The 17,018-nt window shown below is 44.2% G+C and overlaps 1 protein-coding gene across 2 annotated transcripts; it reads right to left on the bottom strand.

The window, feature by feature from the left end:
- Positions 1–821: 821 nt before the first annotated feature.
- c15h15orf39 (chromosome 15 C15orf39 homolog) lies at positions 822–16,623 on the bottom strand. Of its 2 annotated transcripts, none has more exons than XM_061222712.1 (4): positions 16,439–16,623; positions 4,443–7,544; positions 3,120–3,157; positions 822–960 (listed from the first exon to the last, which is right to left on the bottom strand). In XM_061222712.1, the coding sequence occupies exons 2-4, from the start codon at positions 7,504–7,506 to the stop codon at positions 955–957; spliced, it is 3,108 nt and encodes a 1,035-aa protein (XP_061078696.1). In that variant the 5' UTR covers positions 7,507–7,544; positions 16,439–16,623; the 3' UTR covers positions 822–954. The 2 variants fall into 2 exon arrangements, with proteins under 2 accessions (XP_061078696.1, XP_061078695.1); XM_061222711.1 differs by lacking the exon at positions 16,439–16,623 and adding an exon at positions 10,086–10,444.
- Between the last annotated feature and the right edge of the window lie 395 nt (positions 16,624–17,018).

The raw sequence follows: 17,018 nt of genomic DNA, 5'->3' as shown, positions 1-17,018 counted from the left end.
GGATCCTCTTGCCCACCAGGTCGGGGTATGGGGTCTTCAGGGCCCGGCGGGCGGTCTGTCCGGCGGACCGTAGGACCCACCTGCGCCGGCGATGGCTGCTGTGGCTGCCTGAGAGGTGCGGTAAGTACTTGAGCTGCATAGGAGAATTGCGCACGGGGAGCACCTTGGAGGAGCTGCGGGTGGGCCTCGGGACTTTGGAGAAGCCCACCACTCTCCGTCTCCTCTGAGCCACCCTTGCCCGCATCCTCCTAGCCAAAGTCTGGTCCTCCTGGCCCTCCCCTGCTGCCCCTTCCCCAACCTGGTGGGCCAGCTGGACGGGCTGGCCATGATCCAGAAAGGGCTGGAAGGGCTTAGGGTCTCTTCTGAACGGACCTTTGCTAAACAGCACTTTCCTGAGCTTGAGGATCATCCCAGAGTGGCTCTTTGGAATGGCCGGAGATTTGGGGGTTTCAGAGGGCTGGCTCAGGTACGGGGGCATGGAGGCTCTCTCGGTCTCCGTGTCGCTGTTTCCTGAGGAGAGGTCATCGGAGGTCACAGGCCCCCACGTGCTCTCGGGCTCCTCATTACACCCCTGAGTCACCATGGGGGAGTGCTCCTCTACTTTAATCTGCAGGGGATCCACATTCTCGCTGCAGGGGCTTTGGGATCCCTCTGTTGCCTCTTCCTGACTGAAAGAGTTCACAATGCTCCAGCTTTCTGACTGTACCGGGTAGCCAAACTTCTCCCCCTGTATTGGTTTCTCCTTCCCCAAAAACTTTCTTTTTGAGGCAGACCTCTGCCTGCCTTTCCTCTTGCGCTTCTTGAGGAGGGATCCTCTGCTCAGGTGCTTCAGCTGTTTGGGAGGATCTAGAAGGTTTGGCCTGTCCGAGGGGCTTTGGGCAGACGTTCCGTTCCCGGAAGCTTCCATTTCCTCTGAACAGTCCTTTTTTTCGGTTTTCACTGGGCTGCCGAGCACTATACCTGGAAAAAAAACAACAAAACAATTCTTTAAAAAAACTGCTCTTTTACACCAACGCCAAAACAACCATCGGCTGCTTTCTCTGATGTCATTGGTTTGTGTGTGCACTACAATGCAGTAAGCCATCAACTCCGTGCCTGTCATGCAACACATACATAGACTGTATATACGGAGCACAGACCGGGCAGTCTTTATATCAACCGGTTCAGTGGTCAGATAGGCTTTGTTTCCAAGCAGTTTATGCAAAGTACACACAATTCGATATGGTGACTGGAATTGATGTATTGCTCTTGACATTTGCAGGCATATGGGTTTAACATAATATGTTAAAATTAATAGCCTGCTTTTTTGCTAACAATTCCAAACATATTTTTACTTAATTTAATTACCAACTGGCACCCACAGGTCTGCCAGAAGGTGAAAGGAACTGTACCAATCGCCATCCAGAGTTGTGTGTGTGTGTGTGTGTGTGTGTGTGTGTGTTTTTTATTATATATTTTTTTAAATAAGCCACTAAAAATGTGTTAGTGACATCACAAAAAGCAACCCATGGTACTACTGCCGTTATAAAAACTTCAAATTGTAAAATAGCTGAGGAAAAGGCATTCATATTAGATAACATCATCCACCCCCTCAATGAAGTCATTCTGCATGCTTGAAGCTCAGAAGTGGTTGAAGATGTGCCAACCAGGCAGGAAAAAGAAATCAGTAATAGATTAGATATGACAGAGGCCATTTACCAAGCAGCTCATCTGCATTCCCAGGCTCAGATTCAGTCTGACCGTTTTGCCCTTAAATAAAATCAAGTGTTACACTGTTAGTGCAACTGCGTATTGCTTACACCCTTCTCACTACCTACAGCATGAGGTTTGTGTGCTGAGTGGGAAACCACTGTTTCATTAAAGGTTTAAGCCGGACAGTGTACAGTACACCAGGAAGACTGAATCTGAGCAAGAGAACCACACAACACCGCTTAGCCAAACTTTTATTTTCAGTTTAACCGGATTATGACTGGAAAATGCAACATTTTATACATTGAGGCCACATAAGCTCTAATGTTAACCAACATTAACAAGTGCACGTACTGAAACCCCTGAGGGGTTTGTGCACCAGAACAATACCAAATGTCTGTCATAAGATGCTGGGCCTGATGCAGGATCAGTTAGCATAAATTTTCCTGCAGAGAATAACATCAATAACTAAACCACTTAAGCAAAGTAAAGGAACCCAGACCTGTTGGCACCTTTGGCGAGAAATACAGCCCCATAGCCCCATGAAACAAACTTCAGCAATTCTGAGTACCAGTACCCAAAAAGTAGATGAAGCGGCAAAGAAACACAAGAGGATAGGACAAACAAGTTCAGCACAGTTGGAAGACACAGAGCCAGGCCATCCCAGACCACATTAATTGCACTGATATCAGCAACAGGAAATTGATTAGGCTAAGTCAGTTCCACTGAATCAGAGGTGAATACGGAGACATATTAAATCAGAAGTATGTACAATTAGGTTACGCAAGCTCATTACAAGTTGAGTGAATTCCACCAACAGCAACAAGAATGGAAATCAGTCAGTCATTCTAAACTGAACTTGATGTGATTGTCTATAACACATATCCGCTCTTGTGTTTACAAACACATACCTTATATATCAAGGAAATTGGAAATTCATTGTTCATGAATTCATAAATAATCTTTATTTATTTATTTATAAAATTAAGTGTACATTGTTATTTTGTGGCTCAATTAATATCTTAAATGCAAGGATCATGCACTGTCCAAATATGCCTGCATCTGCAACACATGCCAATCTACAATATATCTCTTGGTTAGTCACCGTTTCCTTCCATTAGCAAAACAGGCATATTTGGAATGATTAATTTTTTTAATAAAATAAATCAAACAAATCATTCAATCATTAGCAGTCAGCAGTTTTGGCATTTCAGGGACATTTCAACTTTGGTGTTTAGACAGAATCCAAAAAAAAAAGACCAGAATGCCCTGATACTAAACTTGATATGAGGCTGAGAAACGTGATTATTTATGTCCTTCCAATTAACGTTTTCCTCTGAGTGAATCTGGCACCCTTTAGTCAGAAATAAAGACTCTATTGAGGGCCTGGACCAGTAGTTAGTAGAAGCGTCAGAGGAAGAGGCAGGTACCTGAGCTGTCTTTTGGGCACCAGCAGGTGAAGTGGAATCTGGAAGAAATAAATGGGATTTAAAATAAAATGACTGTCTAAAAAGTTACTTTGGATGGATAGATCTTTATTGATTCTCAGTGCAGCGCAATCCCAGAGGCAAGCTTAAATAAAATACTAGTCAACACCCAAATACTTGACGTTATCAAAAGGAGCAAGCCCAACACAGGCTGTAAGATTTTTAAGTTTTAGATTATAGCAGCACTCAAAATTACTTGTCCACCATTTTTAAGTGAGAAGAAAGAATTAAGTGGTTTCTTTTGCATATGACGAGATCCGGTAGATTTCTCAAACAAATCATTTGATTTTTAAAGTATCTGTAAACACAATAACCAGTTTTGCTCACATCAGCCAGAATTGCAGATATGTTTGACGTTTCAATAAAACTCGGCATCTACTATCAGGACTTCAGTTTGGCAATCAAACACCCTCAATTCAAGTCTCCAGATGAAACGGTTATCTGGTGAGAATCAACAGGATTCCCTTAAAAATAAAATGCCTACGATTCCAAGAGCATTGCCATTCGTTTTGTTGTATTCCCCAGGGTCTATGGAACCCTTGAGCATGGCAGTCAACACTAAACGGTTCTACAGAAAGGACAATAAAGCAGCAGATCTGGCAGGCCTAGAACTATAACTTTGGAAATATTACCCAGCTTGATTACTCAGATACAAAACTCAGGCTCAGAACATCAAACTCACTAAGAAACATCTTGACCCATGTGGATTAGGAAATATCAGTACAACACTATTTAACTACTGACCTCATGATGGGGATAGGGAACCTGCACTTTAGCCCTATATCCTCCTTCCAGTGCTACACGAGTATTGCTATGCACTGGACTGAGACTGTCCTTTACCTCACATGAAGAGAAAATATTCACTTCTGCTTTATTTTAAAAGATAGGAGAACCCACATAAAGGCCAACTTTATCAGACTTACAGGTCCGATTAGCAAGGGTAAAAAAAATGTGGATTACTTTGCCTTAGTGCATGCACTTCTTTGCAGTCTGGACATTGCTGATATGGTTAAATTAATTTTAAAAATGCAAAAAATTTTCTTTCTTTTTTAAAGAAACCTAACAAGAGCAACTGGTTTCATTCCTTTGAGCAGGTTTTACCCACATCTCAATGGCATAGATCATCATCATGACATGATCTGAACAAAAATATTCACTACAGATATTCATGAAAGGCCCAGATCAGCGTTGATTGGTGCATTCAATGCTCAAACGCAACAATTTCTGTGGAGGCAACAGTGAATTTCTGTGAATTTGCTCGCTCACCTAGGCGCTTGCCGACACAGGCATGGTAGTAGAGGTTCAGCACATCGGGGTAAATGTCTGGCAGGTGCTTGAGGGAGAGGAGCCTCCTGAGTTTGGAGGAGCAGGCGCGTTTCTGGAGCTGCATGAGGTGGCGCTCCTCAGAGAGTGTGGTGGGCCGCAGCTCCACGTGGTGCTCCTGGAGCACCCGGTCAATGTGCGCCCCCAGGACCTGCGGGAATAGGTACTCCTTCACCACCAGCATGGGGATGAAGAACGTCCCCGCACGGGTGACGTGGGGGAAGGGGCACTGTTGGCTTGCCACGTAGTCCTCCAGCTGGCCCACAACCTGGGAGAGCGTGGCAGCTATGTCCTTGCACCTCAGCCACGCCTCTTTTGCTGCCGCGGCCAGCAGGCCGGTGACTGGCACGGCCTTGGCGGGACAGGAGGCGGTCTCCTGTGGCTCTAAATTTGCCAACCAGGCCCGCAGCTCCTGTTCGGGGGCCTGGGAGACGGAGGCGGAGATCAGCCGGAAGAGATACTGGTGCATCTCCAAGAAGCGGTGGCGGGCCTGTCTGTTGGCGTCTTCGGGTGGCTTCACCTCTGGGGCGGGCTGGGGAACCTCAGGTGCATGAGACGGAGCAGGGGGGCTAAGAACATCTGGTACGATGATCTTAAAAGCGGACCGGTTTACATACTGGGGAGGTATCTGTTGAAACACTTTTGTTTCTTGGGGCACGGGACTCGGTATCACAGGTTTCGGAGAGTGCGCCACCAGCACAGAGTGCTCGCCGTTACGATTCAGAGTGAGGCCTCTCGTGACTCCATGCCTGTCGGCAGAATCCACCCCGTATGCTGTGGAGCTCAGTAGATGCATGGACGTTTGGACCTCAGAAGCGAAGACACTGAATTCTCCCTTTTTCACTCGTAAGTCGAGCACGCTGTCAGACGAGCTCGTCACTTTTTCGGTGTCCTCTTCCTTGACGATGGTCTCTTTGAGGCCTTGCTGCTGTCCTTCACATCTGATTTCATCAGACTTCAATGAACAATCTGTCTCTTCAAGGGTGACTTTCTCAGTTTTTATCTGGTGAGGTTCCAGCATCTGGACTGGGTTAGCCTCAGAAGGCGTCTGTGAAGGCTTGTGCGTGGGTTCATCCAGCCCTTGTGGAGAGTCTCTCTCGTTACTACGCGCCTTCTTATTTTGAAGGCCATTCTGCTGTGGTAGCATTCCCGATGCTTGAAGGTAGGCCTTGTACGGAGCCAGGCTAAAAACTTTGTTGATGACAGGCATGGGAGGTGACGGTGGACTGCGCAGCCTCTCTCCCTGCCTTGGGTCTGATCCCTTCAGTTCTTGCGGTCTGTTGGGCGCCTGCGTTTCATACGCATACTCACTTCTGTCTGTCTGCCCCATGTCAAGTGCCTCAGCGGTGGCTGGTTGGTCAGGGCTGTTTGCACACAGGGAAGAGGTGCGTTCCACACTGCTGCAGTGTCGAGCAGGCCCAGCGCCTGCCACTGCTCCTCCCTCATGGTGGGCCACACTGCACTGAGGAGCCACTGCTTTGGGGCCCGAATGCTCGTCGTCCAATCTGTGATTTCCAAGTATTCTGCCCTTTCCCACAGACCCCAAGTGATCTGAGCCCCTGTAGTCGGAGAGCGACTGCTGTACGGGGTGGAAGGCTCCTGGACTGAGTGACCCCTTGCACAGCTCCCTCGGGGAACTGGTCACCCACGCTCCCTGTGAAGAGTAATCGACGGGCCGGTCCGCGTGCCTGACCAGCAGGGAGGCACCAGGCCCTTCAGCAAAAGTCCTCTTCTGCCCGGCCATGCCTGCATGTGCCCTGTACATCTGAAAATGTGAAAGGTCGCAGTTCCTGGGAAATGAAGAGTTCATGGGGGCTGCAGGACAGGCGCCTGGGAAGTCACTCAGAGACGGCTGAGGCCTGAGGCAGGGCCCCAATGGGTTTGGAGAAACCTGCTTGCTCACAGTGGGGGGAGGATCTGCAGTCAGATTCCTGCTGGAGCCATTGTATGGCGAGGGGCTTTCAAGCTCAACGTTCCCCTGAGAGTAGTAAAACACGGGTCGCTGTGGTAGCTGTGTGTACCTGGGAGCGGGAGGAGGGCGATCTGGGTACATTTTAGGCGAAATCCCAGGGTGTGCGAGAGCCATCTGCTGCATCTCCTCATAAGTGCAGGAGGGGGGTGGGGGCAGGGTGTGGTACACCTTGGAGGGAAACTGTAAACGGTGAAATAGGTCAGAGGAGGGGCTTAAAGGGGAGCGGGCAGCACTGGCATAAGGGAAATTACCATAATTTGGTTCTATGAAAGAGGGAAACCTCATCGGCCTGGTCGGTCTCATGGCATGGTACCCTTCTGGTGCAGTCTCTCTCAGGGGGAAGCGGACAGAGCTCTGCTCCAGCTGCAGTAACGCTTCGCGCTCTTTTCTCTGGAGGAGAGACAGGGGCCCATAGTGTAACATCCACTCCTCGTTGTAGGCGTTTGGGTGGACCCGGGGAACACCGCGCTCCATGCTGTAGCAGGGTCCCGATGTACAGCCATGTTCAGTGCAGCAGGGGTTGTGTCCATATATGGGCTTAGGGACAGCTAGGCCCACGGGACTCCCTCTCGGTGGGGTGACCGTGGCCCCTCCCACGCCAAGCTTTCTCACAGCTGTCGGTGCATGGATCCCAGGAGCGCCTGGACCTTGCTTCTCCGGAACCCTGTCGTAATATGACGACTGCTGATTGGCTGCCAGGTCACGTGTGGCCGCGTGAGAACTGCCCTCCACACAGTGGGCCATGTTTTCCGGCCTTTGAGTGATCTGACTGCTCAATGGCCGGCCAGCACTCGTGGGGTGAACAATGGGGCTCCTTTGCAGGCAGGCACCTGGGGGACTCCAGTGAGGGGGAAGGTCGGTCCCCTCCGGCCCACTGAGACAGTAGGAGAAGTAAGCACCGCTGTAGTTTACAGGCTCCTCGTGGGAATAGCCAGGCATGTCTCCTGATTTGGTGCCCAACGTCGTCTCCAACCTGGGCAACTTGGCGTGAGCCACTGGGTCCATGAAGCGTGGGGTTGGCTTGCTGCTCATCATTGCCTCCTCTCTGTGGCGGTCAAAAGACACCACAGAATCTGGAACAATTAAGAACAAAAGACATAAAAAAATCAGCATTATACACATTAAAGACAAGTTATTCCAACCCAATCAGAAATCAGCATTGCAAAAGCCCAAAAGACATTGGACAACAGGACTGAAAAACATTTAATAATAATATGGGCAAAGCAACTAAGACCATACTCCATTGGCCCATAACATCACAAAGGCTGGTTGCACCAGCTGTACACAAATTCAAACATAGGCTAGTTATATCATGTTGACTAAATCAATGTTTACACATTACTAAATAGGGTTGCAACAAATAATTGATGTGGTCAACTAAAAAAAGAATGCCAACTAATTTAATTGTCGATTAGTTGGTGACATCATAGCATGTGTTTTTTGTGCTCACTTGGAATGCTCTAACTTGGAGGCATTACCGCTTACTGGACTGAAGTGAACAATAGGGCGGTGGCAACACCTTCACCACCCTTAAGTTATTTCCTTCCTGGAGTGGTTTATTCTGTTTATAACACGGCTACTCACCAAATAAATAATTCTGCACTCATTTCAAATTCCTACTTTATTATTTTGAGAAAAGAGTATTAGAGTATACAGTTATATACTCACTGAGAACTTGATTAGGTATTTATTACTTCTTTCTGAAGACTTCTAGTGCTGTAGCCTATCAACTTAGGGTTATGATGGGTTGTGTGTTCAGAGATGCTCTTCTGCATATAACTGTGGTAATGTGTGGTTATTTGCGTTACAGTCACCTTCTTGTCAGCTTTGACCAGTCTGGCCATTCTCCTCAGACGTCTCTCATTAACAAGGCATTTCTGCCAACAGAACAGCTGCTCACTGTTTGGTTTTTTTTGCACCATTCTTTGCAAACTCTAGTGACTAGTGTGTGTGAAAATCCTAGGAGATAAGCAGTTTCTGAGATACTCAAACCACCCTGTCTGCAACCCACAATCATTCCAAGTCAGTTAGATCACATTTTTTCCCCATTCTGAAGGTTGATGTGAATATTAACTGAAGCTCCTGACCCGTATCTACATGATTGTATGCATTGCACTGCTGCCACACAATTGGCTGATTAGATAATTGCATGAATAAGTAGGCGTAATAAAAATAGAAATGTTCCTAATAAAGTGCTCAGTGAGTGTATATACACTCATTATATATATTCAGTGTAAAATCATACCAATTGAAACTTAAATTATCGAAATCCTCATGAGAACAGAGAAGTCTTTATCTCGCAGCCAGCCAAAGCAAACCAGGCTGTATATGAGCGTCTTTCTGTGTCTCTTCCTCCCTTCTCCCCATCTTCTCTCTATAACACTGCAGACCTGTGGCCATTGACACACTTGTATCCCTCAAGGATATGTGTCCTATCTTATCGCTAGAGGAGGAACATCTCGAATCGACAAAACAAACGGCTCTGGGAGACCAAATAGCTATTTCTGATGTGGAACTGTTTGTGTAATGTTAGGGTCACCGTGTGCTAGCGCTCATCCAATATGCATGCTACATGAAACAATCAATGCATGTTGTTTTTAATCATGTACCAATCAGAGGTAAGATAATCTAATGTATGTATTAGCAAGACACTTTTTCTGCCTCTGTCTCTTCAGTTTGTGCTTGCCCACCTTGTGTAATTAATGGACTCTTTCTACAGAGAAATCGGTTTTCTTCTTGGATATACCTGGCTGTGCCTGGTCATTATAAGGAGAGAAATTTCTCTGCTCAACAGTAATATTCACCATTTCAGGATTAAAGTATACTTAAAGTATATGACTGTTGCTCCCTTGCTGTCCTCTCATATACCATCTATTAAGAATAAGTTTCATATTCAGGTTCTGAGAGTACACAACGCAAAACATTTACTAGGAAGAAAAAAAAAAAAAAAGCAAAAAGCCAAAAAAAAAAAAGCACTGAAGCTGAATTTCCTGTGAGAAAGTTCCTTCCCCTTTGCCAGAGATCATGAGTTCAGATCATGAGTGATCTTTTCACAAGCCCCAATCACAGCTCACCCCTGTCACCACAACTGTTCCTTCCTGACAAGCCGTTAACGCTCCTCCACATCTGGCAGAGCCCGCCTCAATCCCATCCCACTGGTGAGACCAGGATGGAGGACAGCATCTAGGGGGGCATTGTGGATGGGCTCTGCACAATTTTCAGTGCCATCCAAAATGTGGGCAAAACAAAGTCCTTGCACAGTCAACAAAAAAAATGTTAATATATATTTTTTACTGCTGGAAAAGTGTTACAGTATATTGCATCGGACTAGTTGAAGTGGGTCTCAATTTCTGCCACTTAGCAGTCCAGTCATCTCAGCGAACTGTAGAAAAAGCCATCCAACTGGAGCACAACTGATCACTCTTTCACATAAAGTTTCACGCTGTGATACACTGGTGCAAAACTGGACACTGGATAAAGTCTGCTTTCCCTCACCTTCAAATCTTGTCTAGCCCTCCCAGATCAAATTCCCCTACAACCCAAAACAAATCATGGACAGTGAGTACAGGCTGCTCTTTAGTGCCAAAAAAAAAAAAAAAAACATACTTACATACCATAAACACGAGTCAACATCGAGATAACCAGTTTTCATGCGTCTTGCAAAACGTTCCTGCATGAAGTATCAGTTCCTCAGTCAACGATGCCACCCCAGTTGCAGCTTTGCCTGTTACTTAAACCTTTTCTGCAAAGAGCGAGTGGATTGGCTCGGCACAATCTTCACAGAAATGTTGAGAATGACGCAAAAGGTTGGCTGAGCAGCCATACGCAGAGGCGATCAGACCAGGCATTTCCTCCGCAGAACTTTCGGTTTGAAGGGGACGTTTAAGTTCAGGCCATAGCAGCACGTCCTTGTCAGCTCAGCTGCACACCGTCTCCAGCCCACGTACAGATGGAACTCATTGTTGAATATCCTGTTGACAATTTCTAAGCGAGGGTAAAATAAAAAAAAACCCCACTAAATAGAGAGATTTGATATGGTTTCCTGTGGGCAGGCAGATAAGGAGGAGCTTGTGGTTGGGGGACACGTGATGAATTGGAGAAGCTGCAGAACGGTACAACAGCACAAACCCCACACGCGACCGCTCAGGTGTTTGCGGCAGTGAGCCAAACAGATTGCAGTGTCTACTAGTAGCACTGGAGCCAGCACATTTTCACACTATGAGCATGCTTCTCCGGATGTAGACCCTCTGAGGTGAGAAACTGTCATGCACATTGACATAAGGTGGGTTTGTTTTCTGTCCCTAATCTATACAGCCAATACAATGCTCTAGGCATATTCTGTTCCATATAGCTGGGCATGCGCTTCTGCTCGCGTCACAGCCAGGTCTAGCCTTAATTAAATGTTGGGCCCAGTTATCTCAATAGCGAGTATTCGTTTTTGGTGCATGCCATTTTTTCCCCTACCCAACGTGACTTAGGTTATCAGTCCACCACAAAAGCCTATTACTGTGTGTACAATATCCAACAATTACTTTGTTGTAAATGTATTAATTCAGAAAAGGGGCAGGTGTTGTACAGGTGTTTGGCCAGCAGATGAGGCCCTAGAGTAATAAAACAGAGTGTTCTATCCAGAAATTTTAACACAACTAATTATCTGAGTGGCACAGAGAACAGAGATTGCTACTATATGTATAATATATACATAAAGTGTTTTTAACAAAATACTGGAGAAGAAACAAAAACGCAATCAAAAGCTGTTTTTTTTTTTTTACTGCATATTGGAGTCCGCTGGTCTCCTCATCTCTCTATTCCTCCCCTTAGCACTTGAAAAGAACAACTTCAGATGTACACTGTTCTGTTGATGGCAATGTACCACACAGTGTACCATTTCCTGGTGACCTTTTCTCAGTTCTGAGAATTTCCACTCAGAAGTCTGATCCCTCACCGTGCATCACACCCAAGAGCTCAGAACTCAGGCCTTCATCATCAGTCTCAATCAAAGATTAAATAAAAACCAAATTCAAACCTAAATGACAAGAGTAGTACAATGTTGAGATTAAAGTTTCACTCCTTGCGTCCTATTGTGGAGTTCAGTCCCTTGCGCTTGAGTAAAGCACTTTAGGGCCTGAAGTATAATTAATCTTTTATGGAAAATAAATGATTAATTAACCATTGAGGAGGGTGTATGTGTGAGTTATGGTTGCCAGGCATCACTGTTTATATTACTTTCCAAAAGGAATCTGGGGTTATAACCTTGGATGCCAGGCATTACGCTGGAGCAGAATTAAGTTACTATTTTTTTGTGTTAACCCAGGAATGTATGCATTAGCTATGAATTATTAGGTAGTTTTGATGGGGAGATATCCCTTCATCTAAACATTGCTTGAAAGGCAAACTTGTCCTTTACATTCTTGGAATGGGTGAAAATGCATCTCCCCTTGGGAAGGGATGATAGAAAAGTCAATTCTATTAAAGTCCTTCTGAAAAAATAGTACAAAAGAAGGGAGTACAAACCATGGATCGGGGCAACTATGCTCAGTTAACTCCTCATTTTACCTCCTCACTTCCTTTCCAGGATTAGAATGAGCCCAGTGTCTGCTGGTATTTAACATCCACCATTATCGGTTGATCTTTGTAGGAATAACACACCCCCCATTTTAGTGCAGCAAAAGTAATGGGACAAATGAAAAACCTGAAATAGTCATCATATTTCGTTGCGTTTCAGGACTGTTTGAAGACCCACATATACCTCCAGACGTTGGGCATGTTCCCTGTGATGCTCTGCCAGGCCTGTACTGCAGCCATCATCCGTTCCAGTTTACCTTCAGTCTGGTCTTCAGCATGTGGAACACGTTCCCTCGGATTCACGTTGGGGGGGAGGGATTGCCAGACAAGAACATTTTTGGCCCTAAAAAACTCCTTGGTTGCTTCAGCAGTATGTTTGGGGTCATTGTGATGCTGAAAGTAGAAGCGTTGTACAACGAGTTGAGGGATTTGATTGGGTCTGAGCAGATCACACTTCAGAAATCACCTTGCTGCCCACAGCACATCAGTGAAGACGAGTGAGCCAGTTCCAGTGGCGGGATTGTACAACGCTTTGCCCACTGTGTCAGACAGTGCTGTTATTCATACCATACCTTTTCCCAAGCAGCTAAACTGAAAGGTAGGATTCTTCAGATAAGCTTACATTAATATTCCATTATGGCTAGACGTTAATACGATGTCACTCATAAAATATATAAAACACATGGTCATTGCTTAAGGGAGTCATAAATGGCATTTAGTGTGCCTGGTCTGCAGCGTACAGGCATGCAACATTTGTAATTTTGTTAGTCAAACCTAACGAATGAGTAGTCTTCCATTTTATTAATTTCAAGGTTACACTAGTTGATATTGTCATTACAACTGAGTCAGCTATGGGATAAATATTCAACACAATTAAAGTCTCAAAGCTGGGCAAAATGATGATACTGACAAAGAACAAATCATTAGTCGCTCTCGTATAAACAAAACATTGTTGCGACCGACCATTAAATGTGATAGCCGCTGGTGGCAATGATCATAAACTGAAAAAACTGGCCATTATTCTTCTCCTGATGTTTACTGCAGTTACCAAACAACATTTGAGAAGTTGCAGACCACCTGAAACCCTGCCCATTGCACATATGGCCAATCAGTGCAGAAAGTGGCCATGGACTTTGGAATGTCAGTTTTGGAAAGTTTAAATAAAAAAAAATAAAAAAAATAAAAAAGGTTTTGGATGCAGAAACCCCCGCCCATCTGAACTTCAGAAATGAGCTTCTCAATGCCCCCCAATGTTCTCAATCGCAGTTTTTTGAAGCATCTCTGAAGCCTTGGATCATAACCACTTCCTTTCTTTCTCCACACTTCAATAATGGTGGTTCCAGACAGACATAGACATATAAATATGCTCCACCTAGCTATCAATGGTATTGCCTGGCTATTGTACACGTTACGTGTAAAAAACATCTCCACAGGGCAGGGGTGAAGGTATCTAAATCAACTGTTCAAAGAACTCAAAGAGCAGCAATATAGAGGCTATACCACAAGATGCAAACCACTCATCAGTAGTAAGAATCGGAAGGTGAGATTAGAATTAGCAAAGAAGTACAGAGATGAGCCACAAAGGTTCTGTTGGAAATGTTATGTTGGAAATGTCATTGATTATATAAACGTGTATGGTAATATAACCACATATCAAAACAGTCATAATCCATATAAACAATGTGAAAGTATATTATTGTACCAAGCCACTCACATTTGTATGCACTCAAGGAGTTAAAACACATTTTTATTTTTATTACCTTTGACACATTTTCCACAATTGTTTATCAGTCTCAAAAATGAGTGCCAAGAGGAGGATTTGTGGGGAGTATCCAAGAGTCTGTAACCACAATTATTTCAAGATTGATGCCAACCAATGAACATCAGCCTATGTTATTAAGAATTGTGAAATGTTAGGAGGAGATAAGCCTGTTTGGAAACTGTATAAAGCCTATCTGTAACTAAACGGATTTTGGGTCACTCTGCAGAGACACCACAGCTTTATGATCACCGTCTGAGAATAAACTTATATTCTGAAGATTCTGCCTCTTCCTCTTTATTGAAAATCTTAAAGAATTTCTACACAAAGTCTGGAAATCTTTTCAAACCACAACAGTTCTAGAATAAAGTTTTATGGGCTGATGAGACCAATATTAACCTCTACCAAAGTGATGGAAAGGCCAAAGTGTAGAGAACGAGGGGATCTGCTCATGAACCAAAACATGCAAGCTCATCTATGAAGCACAGTGGTCATGAAAGCAATGTCATGGCTTTCATGACTCACTCACAGTGTCATGGCTTGGGCTTGCATGACAGCTTCTGGAGTGGGCTCACTACTCTTTATTGATGATGTAACTCATGGTGGTAGCAGCAAGATGAATTCAGAAGTCTACAAAAACATTCTGCCTGCAAAAATTCCGGAGAAATGCGTCCAAAGGAATTACGAGAAACTTCATCATGCAGCAAGACCAAAAGCACACCACCAACACAACAAAGGACTTCATTAAGGAGAAAAAGTGGAAGGTTTTAGACTGGCCAAGTCAATCACCAGACCTTTTGAGCATGCATTTCACCACCTGAAGAGGAGATTGAAGGGAAAAAAACCCTGAAACAAACAATAATTGAAAGAGGCTGCAGTAAAAGCATCACAAAAGAAGAATGCAACACCTTGGTGATGTCAATGGGTCGCAGGCTTGATGCAGTTATGGCAAGCAAGGGATATGCTACCAAATATTAAGTGTTATTTACTTAAATACCCTCTGTTCCAATACTTTTGCTCACCTAAAACTGGGGTGGTCTGATATAAAAGTTGCTATGTTCAAAGTAGTTTAACACATTTAGGTGTCAACAGCAGGAAATAAAAGCTGAACTTTTCTCATGTTCATCTTTTTATCTCAACCCCAAATGTATTGTGTATTGCAAAAACAAAGGAATTGGCCTTGCTGTTCCAATACTTTTAAAGGGGACTGTATACCATAGTTTCCATTCTTTTTAAGCCCTGGAGTTATTATGGTACATTTTGTTTCCAGGTCAGGGATGTAGAGTTAAACATCTTGCTTGCAACAGTTGTAGTATAATTAAATGTGAATGTTCACTGTCACCAAGGACATATAGGGTCTCCCAGTAACTTTAGTGGGTAATCTACAGTTGTCAAGATGATGGCCTAGTTGCAACAGTTTTATTACATAGTAAGTTGGAGGCAAGGTACTACATACAACCAATAAACTGAGGCAGGTAGCTACATGAAGTCAACTACAAAGCAAGATTCTCTCAAGAGCCTGATTAAGTCTTCATCAGATAATTAATGCATGTATAACAGCGGGGCGAAAATATAGTGGGACACTAATTTAGGCAGCCGCATGTTTTTTTAAGAATTATATTTATTCTTATCTTATTACATTATTAACACTGATCGTTGAACCCTTTCCTAAGATTTTATCTGTTTTTTATTTGATGTACATCACATTATTTTCCAGAGCTCATGTGAAGCATAACTGGATTAAAGGCTATTGCAATGATTGTTTCCTTAAGAACCGTTGTTGCCAATTAGTAAAAATGAGTCCTTAGTTAAAAAACGCCATAACTAGTTAAACGCCATTTTAGTTTTAAATTGCCATGTTTGCAATAAATCGGCGCGAGCTCAATGCAATGATCACCCCTGCTACACACTGACTGACGTAGCCTACATGGAAACGACTTTTTCATTAGCTACTGCATTTAAAGCTAGCAGCATCAAGTCTGCATGGTTAGAGCAGAACTTAACCTGACCACATTGACACAAGTAACTTAACCTTTGGAAACTTTCTGAGTTGGAATTGCTATGTGCGTCATTATCTTGCCATAACAAGTTATAATGAAGATCGCATATGCGATTAGAATGTTCTCGTGTTGATGTAACCCATCAAGAACACCCGCTTAAAATTCTGAGAAAAAAAAACTCTTAAAAGTCCAAGGAACTGTATAGATGCACAACGCGGATTTAAAAAGGCGAACAAGATTATCTGGGTAAAAGGGATGTAGTATGCTCTACATTCATGTCAACCAAATAACATTAGCAGTCACTGGGCTATCATTTATCGTCAACTTCGTTACATCTGTTGCTGGTCCTGTGTTTGTTTTGGTAAGTTACGCTGTAATTGCTTTCATGAACAAGAAACTTAGACTTCTGCGATTACTCACACGTGGTCATGAACATTTACGAGATACATAGCCAATGCCACTAATTTTAATATATAAACGAGATCGCTATTCACTTACATACCACGGAAACTTGAGTAATATTCCGTTACGGTCGCGTTGCCCAGACTATTTAAATAAGTTAGAAGAGCAGGCTGCCAACTGCTTTCCATTTACTGCAGCAATGCAAACGGACTTTTTTCGCAAAAGCAAGAGGCTACCTTACCTTAGCAGTACTGTCGCCAATTCCAAATAGTATGATTTTGAGGCATCCATCACATGCATCGCCGGAATATCGTGCGCTACTGGTACTAGTTTGATTACTAATGATTGGTGAGTGTGCTCCCAGTTGTCGATACCTCACCGAGTAGCCAACAACACTTCACACATCGGCATACAACGCGGTGTGGTCAAAAGGAATCCCAAAGTCCCTTTCCGAGGGTTTTCCCGGAACGACAGAATGCAAAATCAGCCAATGGGAGAAAACAAGATGAACTGCATGCCCTCTTTCATCAATCAAGAGGCGGAGACTAATAAACGATTCATGTAATTTCTCTTTTAACTCCATTTCGAATCTAGCCCAGCAAATCTGTGTGCCTTCACTTCGTTTATATAGGTTTATGTCTGCATATCTAAAGGGGGAATAACTGTTCCTACCTCCAGCCAATCGTGGTTTGAGAATAGCATTTACTGAGAGTTTGCCCCCTACAATTTAAAAAGTGGCGCTGGACGGCGTAGCCCATGAACATTATAGAAATGCATAGGTTTCGCAGTAGGCTCGGTATTACACTTGGTTTACACGCAGA

The sequence above is a fragment of the Conger conger genome, chromosome 15 (assembly GCF_963514075.1).
Source record: "Conger conger chromosome 15, fConCon1.1, whole genome shotgun sequence".
Lineage (NCBI taxonomy): Eukaryota > Metazoa > Chordata > Actinopteri > Anguilliformes > Congridae > Conger > Conger conger.
The sequence above is the reverse complement of the archived record's forward strand: the minus strand, read 5'-3'. Positions and strand labels throughout refer to the sequence as shown.

Bases quoted from the DNA above. Each gene is read 5' to 3' on its own strand.
- c15h15orf39 (XM_061222711.1), bottom strand. The intron at 3,158-4,442 runs GTGAGCGAGCAA...TATTTCTTCCAG, and splicing joins CTGTGTCGGCAAGCGCCTAG to ATTCCACTTCACCTGCTGGT.